This window comes from Sipha flava, unplaced genomic scaffold, assembly GCF_003268045.1.
Source record: "Sipha flava isolate LNK unplaced genomic scaffold, YSA_version1 226_pilon_pilon, whole genome shotgun sequence".
Taxonomy (NCBI): domain Eukaryota; kingdom Metazoa; phylum Arthropoda; class Insecta; order Hemiptera; family Aphididae; genus Sipha; species Sipha flava.
This window is the reverse complement of record NW_020272861.1, coordinates 159,440-183,166: the sequence shown is the minus strand read 5'-3', so window position 1 is coordinate 183,166 and position 23,727 is coordinate 159,440. Positions and strand designations below refer to the sequence as shown.

General features: G+C 31.6%; 1 protein-coding gene and 1 pseudogene across 1 annotated transcript; both read right to left on the bottom strand.

The window, feature by feature from the left end:
* Positions 1 to 2,195: 2,195 nt before the first annotated feature.
* On the bottom strand, positions 2,196 to 2,982 carry LOC112683456 (annotated as a pseudogene).
* A 2,104-nt stretch (positions 2,983 to 5,086) lies between these two features.
* Positions 5,087 to 23,563, bottom strand: LOC112683447 (peptidyl-prolyl cis-trans isomerase). The gene is made up of 5 exons (XM_025554498.1): positions 23,406 to 23,563; positions 22,082 to 22,280; positions 12,107 to 12,226; positions 11,429 to 11,654; positions 5,087 to 5,452 (listed from the first exon to the last, which is right to left on the bottom strand). The coding sequence occupies exons 1-5, from the start codon at positions 23,478 to 23,480 to the stop codon at positions 5,341 to 5,343; spliced, it is 732 nt and encodes a 243-aa protein (XP_025410283.1). The 5' UTR covers positions 23,481 to 23,563; the 3' UTR covers positions 5,087 to 5,340.
* Positions 23,564 to 23,727: the final 164 nt, after the last annotated feature.

Below are 23,727 nucleotides of genomic sequence, written 5' to 3'. Positions count from 1 at the left end.
ATACATTGTTATTTTAATTAGTCACCAAATAACCAGTAAATCTGTTACACAACTGTAAATAAAAAAATTATTTTTTTTACATAAACAAAATTATATTTAGATACCATATTCAACAACGTCTTTTTAAATTTTATAAGTAAAAAGCATGTACTAGCCAAAATATAGCAATTATAATAGGTACAATTTGAATGAATATAATATTGTAATTTTATAGTAAAAAGTACTACACATGACAGCAGGTACTGCTAAATAAAAAAAAAAAAAAATATAAAATTTTATTACGAATACTTCATTTTGCAGTAGTGGTTATTACGAGTTATAGCTCAATAAACTGTTAATTATAGTAAATTATAATTTCTGCTGCAGTGATATAAACTAAACTTTCCTAAATATTATAAATTTCAGTGAGTTCTGCTATAAATACTGTTTGAACAATTAAATTAAAATATACAGTGAACTATAAAATTATAGTAAAAATTACTTTATTTTCTTGTAACAATGGCTATAATAACTTAACTATTACGTTATAGTAAATCTCACTAACATTATAGCTATCCCCAGCAATTATAAAATACTGTTAAAACTACTATTTTAATAGTAGGTTGAACTGTTTTATTTTTTTCGTGTACACTAAACTCTTGTATTAAGTTAATGTATGTAAACCGATTCCTTTTCATCATACCATATTTTACGTTTTTTCTTTTGTTTTTTTTTCAACTAATAAACTAAACCAATCACTGTGAAGCGCATAATTTTGCCTGCACGCCACGATTGATGAGGTTGGCTGATGGTTCGAACCTGATAATTTATCCCAACGAGTGTGCACACGTTATTAGTACAAGTAGACTTGTTCTTTTTACCTACAGTTTTCCTATGCAGGCATACCGAATCGTGTAAGCTCGGCCTTGTAGATCATTTTTATTACGTCGATAAGGTAAAACTATAGTTAGTCAGTCCTCATCGTATATGCTTATGTTTAAATGTGGTTGTCTATTGCTTATATAAAAATTACCGTAAATAAAACTATAGTTGCAGAAATTGCAAGTAACAATTCTGAAGATTTACTTACTGTCGATAGTTTTAAATTTAGAAAAGTTTATGAAAGTAAATCTGGTAATGTAACGTGGTGTTGTATGCTGAAATCATATTTAGCAAAGATTAATTAAAAATGGAAATTCAACTGTGAGTAGAGATTTAATTCATACCCATGATATGGATGAAAATACAGTAGAAATCGGTTATAACGAGTTTCAAGGGCCAACTAGTTTTTCTCGTTATAACTAGTAATTCGTTATATGCGGTTAGAACGAACATTCGTTGAAACCGATTAAAAGCGGAAATACAAAAATAAAACCGACTTTTTTTATTTTAGATAAAAAAATTTTATTTGAGATTAATTTATACATGCACGTACATACATTATTTATACATTTATTATTAATTATTATAATTGGAGATTTAATACATACATAATTATAAAACACTTGAATTGATTTAATTTTTATTTAATTTCTTAAAATAATCTTTGATCGAACTTTGCTTCGTGTTAGAGTTGATCGAAGTTTCTAATAAAGATAACGCTTTTCTTTCAGCATCTGTACCTTCATATTTTGTGTAATAAAATCTTTCTAGTGTTCTCAATGCAGCACGAGCTTCGGATATTGACGGCACAGTTTCAAACTCATCATCAAGCTCATCAATATCAGTATCATTATCTAGCTCAACTTGTTGGCTGGCTATGACATTGTCGACTACATCTTCATCCGTTTGAATTTCTGACGTTATTAGGTCATCATCAATCTGTAAGTAGTCCTCGTCGATGTTATTAATCAATTCACTGTCTGCTTGTAGCTATGTAGTATCGTTCGTAACGTCACAAAACCTGCATGCCGAAAACAATTAGCAATCCCCGTCGATGTTACATTATGCCAAGCTTTATCCAGCATTATTATGGCATCCAAAACAGTTACTTTTGATTCTATTTGATTTTCAATATCCTCAATCATTTTTAGTACCAACTGATTCCGGTAATGAGCTTTAATGTTCCTTATAACGCCCTGGTCTATCGGTTGAAGTACAGCAGTAGTGTTGGCGGGCAAAAATACGAGTTTAATACATTTCAAATGCTGCAATGATGGGTGTGCTGGACAGTTGTCCACCAACAGTAGAATTTTTTTTTCTTACGGCGTAATTCATCATATAATATAATAATTAAGAGTCTTTTCAAAAATTGCTGAGGTCATCCAAGCTTTGGTGTTATTTTCATAAAATACGGGAAGTGATGAAACTCCTTTAAAACACCAAGGAATTTTCGATTTTCCAATAACAAGGAGTTTTCTTTTATCAGTTTCTGTCATGTTGGCTGCCACTAAAACTGTTATTCTGTCTTTGGATGATTTTCCACCCGAGCATTTTTCCACCTTGAAGCGAAGAGTTTTATCATATGTGGTAAATTTAATTAATTTGAAAAAAAAGGCCCGCTTCATCGGCATTATAAATTTCATCATCACAGTAACCTGCTCGAAGGGACGGCCAAACGTTAGCCCACCAGTTAGAGCAGATATCAGTATTAACTGCAGATGACTCACCTGAGATCTTGCCGAAATTAATGTTGTGCCGCTGTCGGAAACGCTGAATCCAAGATGCAGAGCATTTGAAATTTTCTATTTTCATTTTTTCAGCCAGTTAGTCAATTTTTGTTTACAAAATAGGACCACTTATAGGCATATTCAATGACCGTTGTTGTTTGAACCATACTAGTGCAGCTTCTTCAAGGTCCTTATGCTGTGCAGTGCGCAATCGTTTTGCGTTAAGTGACGTGGTTTGAAACATATTTTTCAACTTATCCCGGTTCTTCCATATGGTCGAAATTGTCGACGAACAGGTGCCGAATTCTTTTGTAATTACGCTGTTTTTCTCACCATTTTCTAAACGCCCGATTATACCGATTTTTTCGTCCAACGTAAATTGACGACGTGACATGGTGGAACGTCTACACACAACTGACGCTATTTGTAATTTTATTAACTTTAAAACACCAGAATTTGTAAGAATAATGTTTATTATTAATAAGTAATCCATATCTACACAACTAAAGATAATATGTCAATGATTAATCGACCTAAATACGAAAATAGTTCGTATCTTGCAGGTACTTGTTCGTAGTAACCGGAAGGTCGTTAGTCAAGTTAGCTTTATTTTACTCGTTATAGCCGATAACTCGTAATAACCATACTCGTTGTAAACGTATATTTTAACATACAATCATATGCGCTCGTGCCGGGACCTAACGTTTTGCTCGTTGTAAGCAATATCTCGTTCTAAGCGATGCTCGTTATAGTGATTTCTACTGTAATACGGATCAAAAAAAAAGTTAAATCGTCAACATATTCGAATTGCGTGTAAAAAAAGAGCCAAAAAACATGACTGATCGTCCAATTAAAATTATACTCGTATATTCTAAAATTACAAAGAATATACGTTTTGATACGTTGGATTACGGGGACGTTAAATTAATTCATGATAGAATGTATCTTTGTAGAAACATACAAACAATTGTTCCAAAAAATATTGGTGAAGTTCAAGAAAATTATAATTAATGATTGCCGTTAATTATATATAAAAAAAAAAAAATTGAAATTTTTACATGCACTACAAATTTAAAGTTTTAGAGTTTGGTCAATACGTCGATGGTACATTAACTTATTGTTCACATTTTTTCTGTCAACTTATACTATTCATGATTTTTATATTAATTATAATATACCCGTGGTATTTTGTTAGTTACCAACAAAATGTGGTGAAGTCTATGAATACATATTCAAAAATATTAAACATATATGTTCTTGTTTAAGCTTTGAATTTTCACTTGTTGAAATATATTCTGATTTTGAAAAAAGCTTTATAAACGCTGCTTCTAATATTCGGTCAGAAATAGAATTTTCCACTTGCAGATTTCACATGGGGCAATGTTGGTTCAGAATATTGAATTAAAAAATATGTATAAATCTCATGGTCCAGACTAATAATGGATACAATATTGTTTTAGTCTTCCATTTTTACATCTAGTATAAGTATCAGATTGTTTTTGTATATACTATCTCATAATAAATTTTCATTTTTATTTCAACATTTGAAATTTCAACTTGTTCGCATCATTTTAATCATAGGTTGGTTTTGTATTTCTCATATAAGCTCATATAGCAAAGATTAGACACGTGTAATTGAAGAGTGTTCCTTCATCCTGAAACGAATGATTTAATTGGAACTTGCCGGCCAGTGCCGTAGTATTACACCACATATTTCCCCTATTTATGAATAAAATTTAAATACGTCTCATTTGAATTATATTTCATCCAATGACTGACTGACGAATTCCACACGGCTTCACGAGATTTTAACGAATTCGTCTGCTATCTAAGAATCATTTTCTAAAAAACAGCGTATAAGTAAAAAAATAAAAATAAAAATATTTTCACCATATCGGCTTTTCTCGTTCGTCTACCCTGAATTATACGGGTATAATGTGTGTTACCGATTTCTATTTCTAGACATTATATGTTAATGTTGTTGTTGTTGCGATAAATTTGTGGTTTTCATTATTTTTATACAATTTCGGGTTTCGTAGTCGTTAATGTATGCCGTAATCGAACTTTACGTTAAAAAAAATTACATCCTGCGATAAAACACTGGCACTAAATATGGAGATTGATTAAATTTTTCAGCCAACTTTAATTCATAAATAATACATATACAGTTTCTTTATGCGTGTACGTGAACGAAGTCTGCGAATATTTACAATGGATATAAAAAAAATTAAATCAAGGAGCGATAACTATTTTTTTTTTTTTTTTTTTTTTTTTTATTAATTTAACACTATTTCAAAGTATGAATTCTGAATGAATGGAATATGGACTCATGAAATGTTTAATGCACAAACAAATATACAGTATAATGTACCATAGTTATGTTGGACGGGGTGAAAATAAATAAATCGTCTACGTTGATGAATTCAGTATATATGTATTTTTAGCAATAACTTTAAAGGTAGTTTAGCATGTATTTATAGGTAATATTATACCATCAAACTGAAAATGACTGCGATGATAAATAAAGAAAAGAAATATTACAAATCAAAATATATATGAATTTTAAATTACAATAGTTTATTTCTTTTATACGTACAATGGAAACCGAACTCATAACACATAAGTAAGTGTGTAGTTTAAAAAAAAAAATACGTTGCCAAACAATAATTAATACTTAGTAGTTTTATTCGATCGTACGATATTGTAATTAGTTCAGTTGATTATTGAAAACGTACTCGATGACTGTTAACTGTTAGATAATTACTTTGTTTATTTGAGCAATCATCCACTGAAATAAAAGCAAAATCGCTGCAGACATCGATATCGGCAAAGCAGACGCGGTTATCCATTTCCATAGATTCAAACTGTAATAACATTTAAAAGTTCAAGGTTAGACTTAAATTATATTAGGGTCAAAACGAGTAACCTTTTTTCTTGACCTTCTAATGGATTTTCTGAGAAGTCTGATAATTTTAATCTCTTATGAAATATTTAATTAATTAATTATTTATACCTGATGATAATTTTTAAATCTGAAACTTATTCGTAATTATTTGTACACATTAAACCAGTGATTCTCAAACTGTGGGCCATTAGTATACATGGGGAGGAGGGAAGGCGTGACAATTTATGTACAATAATTTAGTTTTAGTATGTATAATTAAGAAAAAAATCTCTTTTATTCCAACGATTTTTATGGTAGAAAATTCTACAGTTTAAATCTTAAACAATTATAATAATTGTGCATTTAATTATGGGGGTCACATTTTGAAAGATTTAAAAACCTCTACCTCATAGTATATTAATAGTAGTAATAATGCAAAATTCAAGAACTTAAATTTATTAGAATATTATATAATATATTTAATATTTTTTGATACATTTTTATACATTTCTAAATTTAATAATCTTTTGTCATTGATAATGAATTGCTAATATTTTTAAACTTTCCGCGTAGCCAATCCGTGTCTAACTTCCGGTTTAATAGTTCGTTAAAATTCAATGTGTGTTTATAATGGTAAAAATAAAACATTATCCTACGATCAATACGTCTTATTTTCATTCTTCTCGGAATCGACCTGCTATTTATTTTATACTTTAGTACGAATAACCATGTGTGTAGAATTTTTCACATATCGCATGGAAGTTAATATCTGATTTTATCACGGATCTCGAATGCGACCGAAGCAGCAGTAATTACAAAAGTTTACCTCGTCCTGCCAACGGTATTACGTTATATGCGTACGAGATACACAAGTTACATTTGTGAAAATCGATCGCCGATAAAAACAACAGATTATAAAATAACCTTGCAGTGTTCGATAAATCTGTTATCGAAATTATTAAGTACAATGTAGAGTGATATTGCAGTTGGTTACAGGGGCGTATTTAGACTTACTTATAGGGGAGGGGGGTGGGTGACTCAAATTTTTTTTAAATTCAGGCTCAACATTTACAAGTAAAATTTTTGGACATATTTAAATAGGCGAATCCTTAAGGTTTGTAGTTTTTTTTTTTATAACCTAATGCCGGATCCACTGGATCCACTTACAATCGACTTTTGTGTAGTACTTCTTTAACACTTGTCTGTGTTTTGAAAATTACGCTTGTGTTTTATTTGATTTTACACTGAGTATGGACCCGACAAAAAGCACAATTTATTACATTCAACATTGACCGTGATGTTACCACTGATCATTGGTACTAATATTGATAATACATAATGATAAATACATCATCATACGTGTCCATTCACTTCAATTATTATATTCGTATTTTAATATTTTATTCTGTAATTTTTCTTATCACTCAATCGCAGTGGGGTAGGACTCGCTAACGCCCATTTAAATTTTACAACAAAAAACACTTTTTAACCATTAATTTTACTCATTTTTTTAAGTATACAACTTATATTTATAAATTATTATTACAGTATTAATTTTAAACTTTGAAAATTTGCTTTTCTCGCTTTATGTTAGCAAATTCATCGATAATTTCTTCATATGAAATTTTTTATTTAAATTTCCTAGTACTATTTTCATAATTTCATCATTAAATTTACTCAAATTGTGTACAAATAGAAAACATCTAAATATTTCAAAAATATAATGAAAAAATTTCGATTTGATTGTAGGATAAAAATACGATTTTTGCACAACTTTGTGCCCTTTTGCAATTCGCACCCCTGGTATAGGCACAATTCACCATACCCTTGCTATGTCACTACTCATTCGTATTTTATGACAACATTTTTTATAGAAAATTAAAATTTTTAATGAATTCGATTTCATTATAAAAGGATACACATAAAAAAAATTTGAAATGTGTTTCCCACATATAATCGATTCCTTAAATACGGATTCGAGGGGGGGTCGATTGCCCCCTTCGCCCTTCTTAAAATACGCCCCTGGTTGGATATCTGATTCGAATTAAGCTCAACATTTTTAAATTTATCAATGACGTTTTTTGTTTCGTTTGCATTACACGAATAATTATCTAAGGCCCCTCTTCCCCACCAACAATCTTTGAGTGAAATAATTTTTATTACTGTCGTTTTTATCTAAAAAATGACTAGATTAAAAAAAATAAAAAAATACGTCATGATTTCAATGTTCATACGCATGAATAACGAGTATTATCGAATCTTGTAATTTTTATAATTTATTTTAATATTTGGTTTTTGATTTACTAGGAATTTAAATATTTTATATAATTTAAACAATTTGGATGTCGTGGTTTATAATTTAATTTGAAACTCAATTATTATAAACGTAAATATAAATAAATAAAAATAAATAATATAATACATTTAATATACATTTTATGAAATGTAGTTATAAAATATTCGTATATATATATATATATATTGAAAACATATTTTGTTAATTACTCATATTTTCTATTTATTTTTAATGCACTCTGAACACTCTGAAAATAAATTTTTTCGACTTTTCAACGACTTAAACCAGTGGTCTTCAACCTACTGGATTCGTGATCCAATTTTCTTACTATAAATTTTCCGCAATCCATACCAGTTTTGTTAGTCAAGAAAACCAAAAAAAAAAATTAAAAATGTTAATTATAATATATGCTATTATTGAAGTGTTTTTATGGATAAACAAAAAATTACATTTGCTAATTTTTAATTTTTATTATACGTAATAAAAAAAAAAAAAAAATCATGCAATGATACAGAAAAAAAAGTGCGACCCCGATAGTTTTCTCACGAAATACTTTATCTTGCCTTAAGTTTACACAATGTAATTTATAGATAAATTACAGGTGAATGAGTTTTATCGATGAAGTCGTACCATTGCTATACCATTACTTAATTTGATGTTCATTATTATCATCTACATAATTGTACAAAATTGCAGGTGAAATCGAAAATTATTTTATCCGATGTCATATGACGTACATAATATAGTATAGTATAATATTATATAATTATAATGTATATGATTTATTAATTTTAAACTGAAAGCTTATTGTGACCCAATCTTAAAGTCTACGTAACCCAAAATTAAATCACGCCCTTCGGTTAAAGACTACTGATCTAAACGAATCAAGAAATGTATGTATTACATCATGTTTTTGTTTTTCCCGTGTTCAATCTCTTCGGAAATAAATCTGCACAAATCTGCATTGATTTCATGTGGTTATTTTTGAACAAAAAATTTTTTTTATAAATTTTCCAATACAAAGGAGAGATCAAAAAACGAGAATGATTCTATTAAACAATTATGTGTGACATTATTTCGATGTATTGATTAATTATTGTTCTTATAGTTTGAGTATGTGATCAGGTCAGTATTTTTTCGTAAGCTTTTAAAGTTTCACTCTCGGCTAGTTCAGTTATATTCGCTACAGCAAAGAAAATGTTTTCATCTTAAAAATTTGGTTACAATTCACATTAATTTAAATATAACAAGTGTCTATTTTTTTTGCAGCGAAACTTTTTAATACAAGCATATTGTATGCGATTCCTTTGTCACGTTTTATATTTGAGTGTATATGAAATAACATTCGTTACGTTACACTACCGACCTTCGATCATATAATCGTTTTTTTTTAAAGTACCGATTTATCATTGCTGTAAAATGTTTATAAATAGATAATACATCCAGTACGACGAAGGACGAATACACCAATAGTGTCGGTACATCTTACTGGTTTCTTTCTTTTAAAAAATTATAACGCATGTTTGAGTATTGTTTTTAACATTAGCGACGTTAGGGCTTCGAAAATCGCAGTTCACCCGCAATCGCTAACTATTGTATTATCTAAATGTGGTGTCGATAATTGTTTTTTTTCTATTTCCGGATTCATGGTTACCTCAACGAAAACTGTAGTGGATCAATTAGTGTAAATTATTTCTTAGAATAACATTGCGATTTGATATTGCTTACTAACACACATCAAACATTCATCGTGTTTACCTACACGTTAAATTAATTAATGTAATAGTCCATACGATCGTTGTACACAACAAAAGTTTCGGATATGTATACATATAGTCAGTGCTCGACTTGGCAAAATTAAAGAAGGGGGACCTTATTTACACCTCAAGTCGAGCATTGCCTATAATATATAAGTACATATTATTCGTAAATATTTTTCAGGTATTTAAAATGCATTTTTTTTCGTTATCATTTGAAATATTTTTTAACCAGTTAAAAAAATCTGAATAATATTTTTATTTATTTATTTATTTTTATTTCCGGCTTATAATCTTTCGCCATAAGATTAAAACTTTTGCAAATTGATAAAAAAGATAATTTTTTTATAAAATATTGAACTTGAAAAAAAAAATGAACTATAGAAATTAGAAACGAATTTGTGATTTGCACTTGTTTTTATACTTAAAATGGACAATTTGTGTTGTGGTTTTTGGAATCTAAACGATTACTTTAAAATATGTTTGGACCTCGGTCATTTTTCCATACAGAACTGCCATATGACATCTGTATGATCTGGCTGTAGATTCGAACCAAATGTGATCGGCATAGAGGTGCAGAGGAGTTTTAAACTCGTGTTAAGTTGTCAACCGTAACACAGAATATACCAACAGCCCATCGTCACGTCCGGTTTTTTATTTTATTTTATATAGGTTTCCATTCTCGGAGATTCTTCACGATACGAACGGCGTAATTGATTAAAGTACAGACTATTTCAGAGTTCGACGACAATATTCTTATCGGTGCACCAGAGATTCTTCGACAACGATACTGCAAGTTTCTTATATATATATATATATAAAAACCTATACTTCATGGACCATAATAAAATATCATAGTACCCCATAACTGTTTTTATTCAGTACGAGATGGGAAATTTTAGATTCCGAGTGAGTCTGCGAAGAAGTTTGTCGTCCACTGCGTAATGAAAGTGCATGAAGTCGGTTCCCGATTTAAACTTGCGCATAAAGTTCTTACCCCTTCGAATTGTAATCTGCGAATTCTTTTTGCATTCCGGTGACGTCGAGAAATGTGGAAAAACTTTTATCAATTACTTACGAGAAATTCTTTGCGATACGTTTGTAATTATTGACCGGAGCACTCTTAGTTCTTATGGCTGATCGAATAGCATAATATAATTTGGTCGAATTCTGGAACCATGGCATGCGTACCCAACAAAGAGTTGTCTGTAGCAATTGATACTTTGGACTTGAAATTGGTATGTGGTTTTACATATGTAAGGAAAAAAAGTTTTTCTCAAACGAGTTTCTTTAAAAACAAGTACACTATCTGTCTCTCACAGAGTAGAATATCGATGATACAGATGGGACGAGAACGATAGGAACTAGAGGCGACCCAGGAGGTTATGTCTAGCACTATTTTAGCTTTATCTTGTGTGGACGTTAATATTCTGGTCGGGCTCATTATATCCTATAACATAACTCTGTAAGATACGGAGAGATGCTATTCGGAGAGAGGAACGGGACCGGAGGTATCCCCTTACCTGGCGGTCCTTTATAGGCTTTGAAAACTGTAAGTTTTTTAAATTTCCCAACGTCAAAACATATCCGTATTTTAGCTTTTAGATTCGATGGGCAAACGTTTTAAGCTGTTTTAAACAGTTTGTTTTTATTTCTCCTAGCACGATTAACCCGGTCGTTGACGACCACCGGACTGCGTCCTGTAAAGAACAACTAAAAAGTACACCAACTTGTTTTGGACCGATCATTATTACATGCATGGTTATCGGTCCTCTTCCCCCGAATTGCATGACACGTACCACCCCGATCCCGATAGCGTATAAGGTCAAATAAGGTTGTACGGCGGTGTACCGGTTGTTGGTATTGCGGTGCGAGTGTTCGTTATTGATTACAATGTTCTTACTCGCGGGGGTGGTCGGTGACGTCGAACGGCGGTCGTTTGTCCAGCAAGCCGCATTTTTTTATTCGGATCTCTTTCATCGGCCTACCCAGATGGTCGGTCAGTTGTTGTTCGATGATGTGTATGAGTTTTTGACCGTCCGTCACGATGCCGAACATAACGTGTTTACCGTTCAGGCTCGGCGTGGGTCGGGTCGTGATGAAAAACTGACAGCCGTTCGTGTCTGGGCCTGCGAACGAAAACTTAAAGCGTTCATTTAAGTACGCGTAATTAACCACGTACAGATCATACGGATCTATTAGAACGGAATGTCCCGAAATCGCATAATCATCGCATGAAAATTTTTACCACCGCAATTTGATTGATTAAACAACAATGCGCCAAATGTGTCGAAAAATACCTGTAGCGACATTTTTGGCCAACATTATTGTTGAAGCTTAAAAATTACGTTTTGATACACAAGCGAAATGCCGTAAACGGTAACTCCGTTTCGGACACAAAAAACGTCAAGCACTATAATGTATTTTATGTATTTTATAGTTGTATTTTGTTTGAAATGTCTGATACATCGTTTTCGCCACCTTGCCTTACTGCATGTCCGAATATAGATATCGAATTATTAAAATACAACATGGTGACGATTAAGAACGTGCGTCTAATCGATTGTATTTTTATATTCACCTGAATTGGACATTCCCACGAATCCCGGCTTTGTCGCGTTTATTTTCAGGTTTTCATCCGGAAACGTGTCACCGTAAATGCTAATGGAACCGCTCCCGTCGTTGTTCAGTATATCTCCACCTGTGGCACGAAGTAAGCGTAAATACATTTTTATTCATATCACGCATGTTTTTTTATTTATTTTTTTTTTTGTATTGTTACTATTTGGCTTCGTCAATAATGCGACTTAAATAAGTAATAATAATATCAACGATTTTAATGTTTTCATAAAAATATCCTGCGGTGGACGTTAAATATACTTAATAATATAATATAATGTAAATTAATATAATGTATGCAATTTTTTTTGAACAAAACATCTAAGATAAGGGTTTTATAAATAATTTATATATTCATAACACTAGTTATAAGTAAACCAAAATTATATCCAACGATAATTTTTCAATGCTTTCGAATGAATGCAATTTTGAAATCGGGTGTTTTTATACAAAATAATCTCTTGGGAAAAAAAACCCGGCGAATAAGTTTATAACTGATTGGACGCGTTAATTTATATTATACAAAACTTGACGGGTGCCAGGATAACAGGAGATAAGTCGAAGAAATGAGAGCGCAATTCCTAATCTCTCCTTTATCCTTGCGGTAAGAATGTATTTACCATACCATAGAATGGATATTTTTACGCAGGGTTCATTTAAGTTATATCTGAGACTACTACGGTATGCAATATAAGAAACCTTAGACGTCACAGTGCGGATTTAAAATACGACGCTCTTATTGGTCGATTTCAAATTGTCGCGCTTTTATATATGAATTATTATTGACTATCTATATTTTAATTATATTATTATTATGTTTAATTATGTGATAATCATCATTTTATTATCATTGTTATTATTGGTTATCACTTAATAATTATATCGAGAAAAAATGTTACTTACTTTTTTATTTTTTTAAATAATATTATTTGTACATCAAGTCATCAAATATGAATCTTAAAAATATCATAGATGAAATAAATATAAGTAATAGCGAACTGCGTTGCGAATTAGTAGATATTATTTAGAATGATGTCGAATTGATAGGTTGTAATTTAAATACTGAAGATGATGTTGACATATTTTTTACTTTAGTCAAAGAAAAAAAAGCCACTAATTGGATTGTTCAGGGACAATTAAATAATTCAGTGAGGTGAGTAAAATATATAATTAAGTATATTTATAACTGCTGATATTTATTATTACCATTCTTAATATTTAGACATAATCTTAATGATATTTTGAATGTCAAATTTTGAGACATAGAAATTACCACAGTATAATTACTTGATAGTAATGTCACTGAATATTATAAATAATAATGATTAAAATAATATAATATTCATGTTGATACCATATTCTTATAGGACTTGTAATAGTAATTTTAATATTATCTATATGAAATGAAAAACAAATAGGACAGGTGTTTAAATCACTTTACAATAATTGTATCTAAGTTCTAACTATTATATATTGAAATTGTAAGTTGTACCTAGTAAGTATTACTAACTATTAACAAAAATGAACAATATCGCAACAGATTAATCAAAACAATTAGGACATTTTTTTTTAGAAATCCTAAGGTCACATTACCCTCATTTAAGAGTGTTACAAACATTAATTATTCAGTTATTGAAAATTTAAAATTAATTTATATCAATGAGCAAATAAATTAATGGGTAGATAATGATAAAACTGTATATTTTTAACACATACTTCTGAAAACTGGATTTATTCTAAAAATTGTAACTTCCACTGGTTTTGATGTCATGATTATGTTTACCAATCAAAGTAAGTCTTGAAGATAATGTAGGTATAATTTTAAGAGGTCATGTAAAATAATGCTGATATTATGTAAATCACAAAATAAATATACAATATTCTAGCATTATTCTGGACAATTGTTCTTATTTATTTCATCTATGATATTTTTATGATGCATATTTGATGATTTGATGTGCAAATATTATTGAATTTACTTTAATTTTTTTTATTTATTTCATCTATGATGATAGTATAATAATAATTCATATATAAAAGCGCGGCAATTTGAAATTGACCAATAAGAGCGTCATATTTTAAACCCGCACAATGACAACTAGAGTTTCTTATATCACCTACGGTATTCATCCTCGATTCTTGATATTGTTCTCATTTTTGTTGCAGGTGAAAAAAAATTTATTCCAAGGTTTGATGATCAATCGAAAAATCATTTAAAGGCAAACTTCCAAACGTGATCAATAGAACAATGTCGTTTGTTAATTATTCTATAGTTTGAAAACTATTGATCGTGATAATTACGAAATTGAGCTGAAAGCTAATAATAACAAAAAACCACCGTTCGTTTCAACAATTACAGATTTATTAAAAAACAAAAATTAATATAAATCTACACTTATGTGCCTAATAATAAACTAATCAGTACTGATGTATGATCTTATGAAAGTAATGCGATGAAATAAAATTTTAAATCGGAGATGGATAGTTAATTAAAATTAATTAGAAATATCGTGTATTATAAATACTAGAATTAATAAAAAAAATAATACTAATTACATAATAATACGGCAATACGGCAAAACGTATTGAAAAACCAATTTTTATTTTTGTTTTACGGTGAGGGAAATTGTATTCACCAGTATTACTTCTATTCTTAACTTTATGAACAATGGTCGAAATCAGCGGTACCCGCGGCCCGCCGAGGTATTCAACGGAGCCCATTACAATTTTTTTTAAAATGAAACAAAATATTTAAAAAAAAGTTTTCGAATAAAAATTTCATGATATAACCTGTGCACTGATCAAATTAATGTGTACAGCGTGTACCTCAATTTGTAATATTTTCAGTAGTCAATAAAATATATGAAAACAAATTCAATATGTACCTACATTTATATTGTATAACTACTGTGTGTAATAAAATAACATTATTAGATTAATATTGATTTTATATTTTTGATTAGTTTATATACATTTTTTTTACAGTGTTGGGTTTAACTAACTCGTTCGCTGATTTTTATAGAAACTACAGAAATCAACTTTTGGGATGCAGTCGATAGTTTTGAAACAACTGATTAGATATTTCAACAACTGTTCATAATAATATTGCACATGCGATTAAAATAACGAATTTCAGATGCTAAATATTACTATATACATCATTCAATCACAATGTTAACACGTCCGTTAACTAATATGCGGAATACATTCAATCGATAACAGTAATTTTTTATTTTACGATTATTTCACTTATCTCTTGACTATAATTTTTTACACAAACATGAATCTATCCACCACCAACGTAGAAAAATGATAACAACAATTAAAATAATATACCTTAAAAAAATGTTCAAGGATTTTTTATATATATATATTCTTGATTCTTTATATTGTAAAAAAATAATTTATTAATTTTCCTACCGGATGAATTTCTATTAAATCGATATATGCCTGATATACATAGTATATTACATATATGCGTTTGATTGTCGTAGATAATAATCGTACCTATACAAAAAAAATACGCGCAGTTGGTTTATAGTTTTAATAGCGTATTGCGAAATAGTATTGTTACGAGTAATTTAAATAAATATAAATTTTAGGTATAATAACACATAAATCGTGTCGCGATGTCCACATTATATATAAAATACATAAAAACGCGCATACATATAATCGAGTTATGTGTTACGAATAATATTATACATAAATATAATGTAAAGCGCGGTATACAGTATGATATTCAGTTGTGCTCCTTTTTCGTCCGGTCATTTACCCAAATATAGCAATACAAGGCAAAAACGAATGGGGGGGGGGGGGGGACGAAAAGAAGAAGTATAATAAATTTAACGCACAGACCCTGTACACGTTATAGTGGTGTGCGCGCAGAGCTGTACACGATTGGGGCGATATCTATGACAGAAATCTAAAATTTAACAATAAAAACCGACTAGCAGGGCAACGCGCTCGCGCAAATAGATTTCGATCAGCGCGGCGATAGTCATCGGAAAATAAAATAGCAGTCGGCTGAATAAATTGACTTGATTCCAATGGTGCGATAAGCGTCCGAAAAACGACCGACGGAATAAAAGCGAGCACGCATATATATAGCGCGTAGATTTTAATCGTAGATGAATATCTCCTGAGGCGGCCGCGGCGGGTGGTGCAAGGGAATTGCAGGCACGGTCATGGGCGAGGGAGCAGAAGGACGAGCTGTTGGGAACATTATAAAGCGGAGGAGGAAAAACGGAACGCGTGCGCACCAGAACTAAGTTACCTGAACGCATATATATATATATATGTACCGTTGGGTCATGATGTATAAGGCTAGAGTTAGGATTTTGTAGTTCTACAAAACTTTAAAAAATACAGTGATGAACAAACGAAATAAAAAAACTTCAAGATCCTGTGAAAGAAGCGCCTAAATTATTTTTGAAATATATTTATTTATAAAAAGCTTGCACTTATAAAAAAAATTGAAATACTCGCGTTTCAATCTTATTATTTAATATAGATGTACAAAGCAAGTAATATGATAGTTAATATAACGAGTTAAAGTTACTATAAAATTCTTTAATATACGTCCAAATATTAATAAATAAAAATTTTAAAAATAGGAAAATTATTAAAAAATTCTATGTCAACAACCGGCAGCCGATGAGTATTATGTACAATGTAAAAAATAAAGTAGAATTAAATAAAATGCTTTCAAAATTTGAACTCAAATAAAAAACTAATGAATAACAAATAATTATATTTTCTCGTATGGGAAGGGTCAAGCGTGTGCGGTGTTAGACGAATAAAATATGACAACGGTAACCGTTTAGCATATGAGCAACAAAAAATAATGCGTGTAACGGAAAGTAATTTCCATATGGGAGTCCGGAAGATGGAAATAAACGAGGACCTGCAGGGGAATAAAATGTATTTTAAAATACCTTTACCTAGTTATTATTTAAATTCTGAGCGATTTCATTTGACGAATCGAATAAAATAATCATTATTTTTTTTAATATAGTTTCATTATGAAAAACGTTTAAAAAACTTGTTAAAGCAAGATATTACTTTGACGGTCCAGTCGTCTGCAATGTTTTAGAACGGTTATACAACATGTGTACAATGCAAAATCGATTTACGCAACTCGAATACGCGGTACAACGTGATAAACGAATTGACGTGTTTACAATATGGTTCGTTTCGTCAACATCGAAGATTGTAACCCGAAGGGAATCATATTACACTTTGGTATTTTTCAAGTAAGAAAAAATTAATAATTTTCAATTTCATCGGTTATAATGTATGTGTGCATAGTATATCAAATATTATTATCACCGTCCTCATTAGCAGTGGCGTTTTTACATTTTTTTTTTTTTGAGGGGGGAGGGTGTCATCATACATTTTTTTTTAAATCAGTATAAAATTATCAGAATCAAATTTTTATCTTCTTATTGAAAAATCTAATTTCATTAATTATAAACTATATGGTAAACTCTAGCTTCCTTCTATTATTTACGAATTCGTTAATAACTCTATTGTTAATAATATTTAAATCGGGATGAATCGATAACATGGCAAGGCCTTTTAGCCTTTTCTGAAACAAAATATGATCTTCAGCCAACTATTTCTACAGTTAGTAGATAACAGTTTTCGGTGAACTACGGGCTACAACTACCTATTGCTGTTAATAGGCATTAGCCTGCGAAGTGTATAATGTGTTTCGACTTGCACGGTCAAGAACACCAATATTATTTTACCCGGGTTTAATTAGTTTTTATAGAATCAATACAATTTTTCCTTTATTTGAGTTTAAAAAATTAATAAACTTCAAATTGATGGACATTTAAAAACTTGAGGACTGTAAATTATCTGGTGGGGGAGGGAAATCCCAACACCTCCTGCCATCATAAATACGCCACTGCTCGTTAGTATCAGTGCAACGGGTACGGTGCGTGTCCCCGACCGTTCGCCGAGAAGTGCGAGGGCAAGTGGTGCGGGCGATGAGCCGAACCCGCTAATCCCCTTCGTCCCGAAACCGAGAACGCAGAGAAAGCAGACCAGGAGCTTCCGTGCCCATATAAGCGAAAATCAGAATCGTGAAATCGTTGCCTCCGCTCATTCGCATTACCGACCTCGTCGTGTCCTACACACTAGTTATTGCACGGGAATCGATCGTCTTGTACGTTTTTTATGTTTACGAAGAGGGAAGTTGAATCTTTGTTACCGAGCGCTGTGTTCATCACCGTTTCCCGTTTCGAACAAAAAGATTTGACGACATCGATATCCCTATCGATCGTTCGATGATCGCGAAAGAAATCGCATCGCAGCGCACAATAACATTACATGTTGTACGAACGTTTGCGGGTATCCTTTTAAGGAGCGAGTGCGCGCGCGCGTGTGTCACTGCGTACGAATTAATTTATTCGCGTGCGTACGAGATATTGTTCCGACGAAACCGCGTAGCGAACGGCCAAGCCGAATAGATTACGTATTGTTATTGTGACGACGAAACGATCCGTTCGTGTGCATAGTTATCGCCTTGTCACTGTGGCGTACGTTGCGCACGGTGTTCGCGCGGCTTCTTAACATTTTCCGTGTCGCTTTTAAGATGTGCACTTGTACGTGAGATCGCTTTCGTGAACTGCATTCGGTTTTTAACCGCAGGGAAAAAGGGAATACAATATTATATGATACAGTGACGTAGCCGAGGGCTGGCTAAAACGGGATACTCGCCCTGGGCCTCAATCATCTAAAATAATATATATATCGTACGCGAATAAAAATATTTCCAAACACTATAGCGACGATATTACACGTGATAATGTGATGACGGTCAAATTTGTTTTTTAGTATTTACTGTCGGAATACTTTTTAAGCCCGATTCACATTCGCATGACACGACAAAACATTCGAGCAAACAATGTTTTGCCAGTTTGTCAGTGCCTGTCGGAATCAATTTTATTTAAAATACACATATTATTATTATTAAATTCTCATGTATATAAATCAATTTATAAATTACATTTGTAAAAGAAAACATTTGCAATGATTACAACAAGCCTAATTATTATAGACATAATACATAGATACAGGGGCGTATTTAGGGGGGATGATATGGGTGTTGGAACACCTCCAATCGACCGTATTTTATGGTATATCACCAAATTGCAAACTTAATTACAGTATAATTTAAATAAACGTAGGTATATGTAAATATAATCATTTTCATTAATATAATAATTTATATAAATACATAGTATTTACAGAGATGGAACTAGGAATTTTTACGCCCGGGTAAAATGTTAAAATTACGCCCTATTCATAGACTAATAAATAAATACTCAAATAAATTGTGTTCTTATAATCAATATACAATCGTACTTATTGAGTTTTAATCTAATATCAGTATTTAATGAAGTTAAATATATCAAATTAGTTGTTAATAATTATGAAAATTACACCCTCTAAAATGTTACGCCCGGGGATAAATCCCCGACTTCCCCACCCTAGATCCGGCCCTGGGTATTTATAAATGTAACGCGTAAGGGGGGAGGAAGAACCCTCATTTACTATAAGTCTATTAAATTTTAAAACACACCGTTAAATGAATTCTGGATACGCCACTGCATAGATACAATATTTATATTATGTTGGACCATAAAATAAATTATATTGTGTACACATATATTGTAATCGAGCAGTAATGCTATCAGGTTAGTAGTAATGCTATCTATTATTCTTAAAATCTCAAATTTTTAAACATGTTAACAATTAACAATTTCCGACCGTTGGAAACGAAAATTTAAATCAACTGAGTGCGTTTCTGTCGGTCGCATGAGAATTGGACGTGATTTTCATTTGTTGTGTCGTGTCTTGTCGTACGAGTGCGAATCGGGCTTTAGGTTTTTGTTCTTGTTTACTGTCTACCACGATTTGGTTGCTTATTAATAAAAAATAATGATGTTTATTGATACCATTTAGTTATAACCATTTAGTATATAAGTTAAATAGTAAAACTAAAACATTTTTTGTCAGGTAGATGTAACAGGGTGTGGAAAGTATTGGATCACCTCGGGGTGAACAGTTTTAGTATTCCCAAGTTGCGAACTGAATGTGCGCAAATAGAGAGAAGATGGCGTAATATACGCGTTTCTTAAATACTATGAATATGAATATTTCAACCTTAACACGTCAATGAAAAAATTTAGTTGCAAATTAGATTTTCAAAATATAATTTTTTTTCCTAACAGTTTAATAATTATTATACGGTATCGTACTTTTACAATGCACGTGCACTTCAATGTAAGTATGAGTATTTTATTTGTTGCCAACGTTTAAAAAACTGTTGTTTACTTTAAAAATTAAAACTTGAACCTTTAACTGCTGAACTTTTTGATTGGTGTCTCCGACACGAACTGTTACGTAAAACGTAAGGAACTTGTGTGTGCAGATAACACGGCGTATTATATATAATAGCAACCATCCGTCACCCTTCCACCGCGACCGATGTAATGTGATTAAAGCGATTATATGTTTTCTGCTTTTCACATGTACACGTTCATTACGTCATAATATTCGATCTATATTTCAACTTTATACGGAAAAAATAAAATCATCGTTTTGATGTACATCGAGTCTTAATATTATTTGTCTATAATCACCTTTTCCCTTTTTGTTCGTTCCGATCGTACGAATATTATATACAGTGTGTCCGTACTGGGTTTTGTTGACAAAATAATGCAATAATAATAGTAGAATGCTTGAAAATACGATATATACTCGTATTAACGATGATCGAATAAGGATCGCCAAAATGCAGCGTATCAAAATCTAGCGAAGGAGAGTGAAAAAAATGTGTTCGTTGTTGTGTGAATTCGAAGAAAATTTACTCGTTTGAATACGATTTAGGAGAGTGTCGTCATCGTTTCGTACTATATTGTTTTTACATGAGTTTTCGACGCGCCGAGGCCAGTGATTATTCCAAGAGGCGTCCGGGGAGTGATACCGACCAGGAAATAAATTAATAACTACAATCCTCTTATGGTTCGTATATTGTATCTATATAATAAAGAAATTAAAATTTGCACAATATTATGTATTTTTGTCGATTTTACAATACATTGACTGCGCAAAAAAGATTACCAAAAAAATCAATAGAAATTCCGTACATCCACTGTGGTTTGTTTACTACGTTTACTAACCCATTATTCAAATTATTAAAGGTGAGTATAAATTATTTGTTTCGAAATTTTTTTTTTAATATTTTAATCAGAATAAATAATTTGAACGGGTAAAACTAAACAGCGTTATTTATCTTTAAGGACTCCGAACCATAAAGTATGAAATAAACACTGTCTAGCACGTTACAATGCAACCGGTCACACGTTTGCTGTATTTTAAAAAACGGAATTTCATGTATACTCGTACATGTTTAAAATCTCATAAGAAATGTACTTGTTTCAAATAGTTATTATTGAAATAACACTAAATTTTATTCCACAAATTTTGCATATTTTTAACTAAATAAGTATAGTTTTACATTTTTAGTATATAATTACTATAATCATAAGGTGCAATAAGGTTAACTGATAAATATGATTTCTATGACAAATAAAATAATATTATTTTCACATTTTTGAATACGGTTTAATTTTTTGTAGACCTATTCAGCTGATAACGCTATCAGTAAAAACTAAGAATATTACCGACGAAGATGGCTAAGTAATAACGAAAGTTGTAAATAATTAAGTTTTTATACACTTTTTTTTCCATATTAATATCTAATAAAATTAATTATTTTTCGTTGGATATATTCAGTTTTAAGTGCACGGTTAAAAATGAATATTTAAGCATTTTCAAATATTAGAAGCATATTTTGTGGTTTTTCTGTGCAAATAAATTCGTTCCCTAATTATAAGTGGTGCACATACAAGAAACTTACCTTGAATGACAAACTTGTTGAAAACCCGATGGAATTTGGTGCCGGCATACGTACGGCCGTCGATACCTTCGGTGAGCACGGCGATAAAGTTTGTCACCGTTTTCGGCACGACGATGCCGAAAAGACCGATTTCGATCCTTCCCAGCTCTTTGCCGGCTATCTCCACGTCCAAGTACGCCACGTCCGTCACCGTATATGTCTGAAATTGGATTCCGCGACACGCGCACCATCGCGTCAGTACAAATATCAGCAAGCAAATGTCTTGCAAATGTCAAGCAAACAACAGCGTTCCCGAACCTTTTTCCGTTTACGTGCAGTACCCCTCGACCATAGGCGCAACTAGGATTTTATTGTTGAGAGGGTCTACATTTTTTTTTATTGATATAACTTTGGTGAATTACTCTTATTTTTTAATTTGCATCCGTACCTATTTTGTTAAGGATGGAACATAAACATTTGGGTTGCTTGAGTACCACTAATCTCTACCTCATTGCGTCTATGCCCTCGACGGTCAACTATAGATTCTAGTTCGAACAATCCTTTTTTACTTCACCAAAAAAATAGCGTGATCTTATAAAGGAGTCAAAAATATCCTATGTAAAGGAGTTAAAGATAACTTATATACGAATTAAAACTCGGGAGATTACCTAATTTTGTAGTTTAACATTCTCTCCCTATATAATTGACCACACGCCAGAGCTTTGCATGCCCGTATTTTAATTACACGGTCTTTATTTATTTATTTATTTTTTTGCTTAGTGCTATTATTTTAGAAACGACAAAAAAAGTATATACATCGTATAAAAGAGCATGATTAAGGAATTTATACTGCATAGTTGCATGCTTATTTATGAGATTATCAGAGCTGGAACTTATTAGTCCCGATTTTACTTATTATATTAAATATTAATTATTATACTGCTATGAAAAATAAGCTCACTGATTTTTATATGTAACAAATTTTATAAATATTGATTTTAATAAATTATGTATGTATTATTTTGCACTCTGTACGCTTTAAAACAAGCACTTTGTGGGACGTAGAGACGACAGTGATCAACGTGTTTCCCGAACGGTGTACACAGGGCCAAAGAGGTCGGGGAACGCCGGTGGAGCTCAACAGAGTTTCTACAACACAGTACATCGATGTTTTACATCAAAGGTAATATTTATTTTAATGTAATACCTATTGTACGACTTTATTTTCATAAATTTCGGAAGGAGGAAAAAGCCGAACGTAAAAGAATACCGATGAACTGCAAGAAACTTCTAGTTGAAGGGGGATGGGAGTGATACCGAGAAATATTGCTACAATGGCACTCACCTCGGCTCGACAACGTCCGCCGTTGATGATCGTCACAAAGGCGTAAAAGATCGCGATCGAACGATAGATCCGCATGTTCACCAACGGGTGCCAGTCAGGCGTGTGGTACGTCTCCGCCGAGAAACAGTCGTGGAGTGCGAGGCCCAGGTAGGACGAGCGCGCGCGAACCCACTCAGTTTGTACACAAGTTTTTTTTTCTACGGATTCGCATTGCCCGTCAAAAGGACGTATACAAGCGAGGACGACGTATAGGATTACAGGATTTAATACCCTGACAATGTGCACAGCAAAGCGTTTGAGTGTGCAGACCGATCGGGATATC

Coding starts and splice junctions, on each gene's coding strand:
- LOC112683447 (XM_025554498.1), bottom strand. CDS start 23,480: ATGCGGATCTATCGTTCGATCGCGATCTTTTACGCCTTTGTGACGATC. Junction 22,281..23,405: donor GCGGACGTTGTCGAGCCGAG/GTGAGTGCCATT, acceptor ATCCAATTTCAG/ACATATACGGTGACGGACGT. Junction 12,227..22,081: donor CAACAAGTTTGTCATTCAAG/GTAAGTTTCTTG, acceptor TTCGTGCCACAG/GTGGAGATATACTGAACAAC.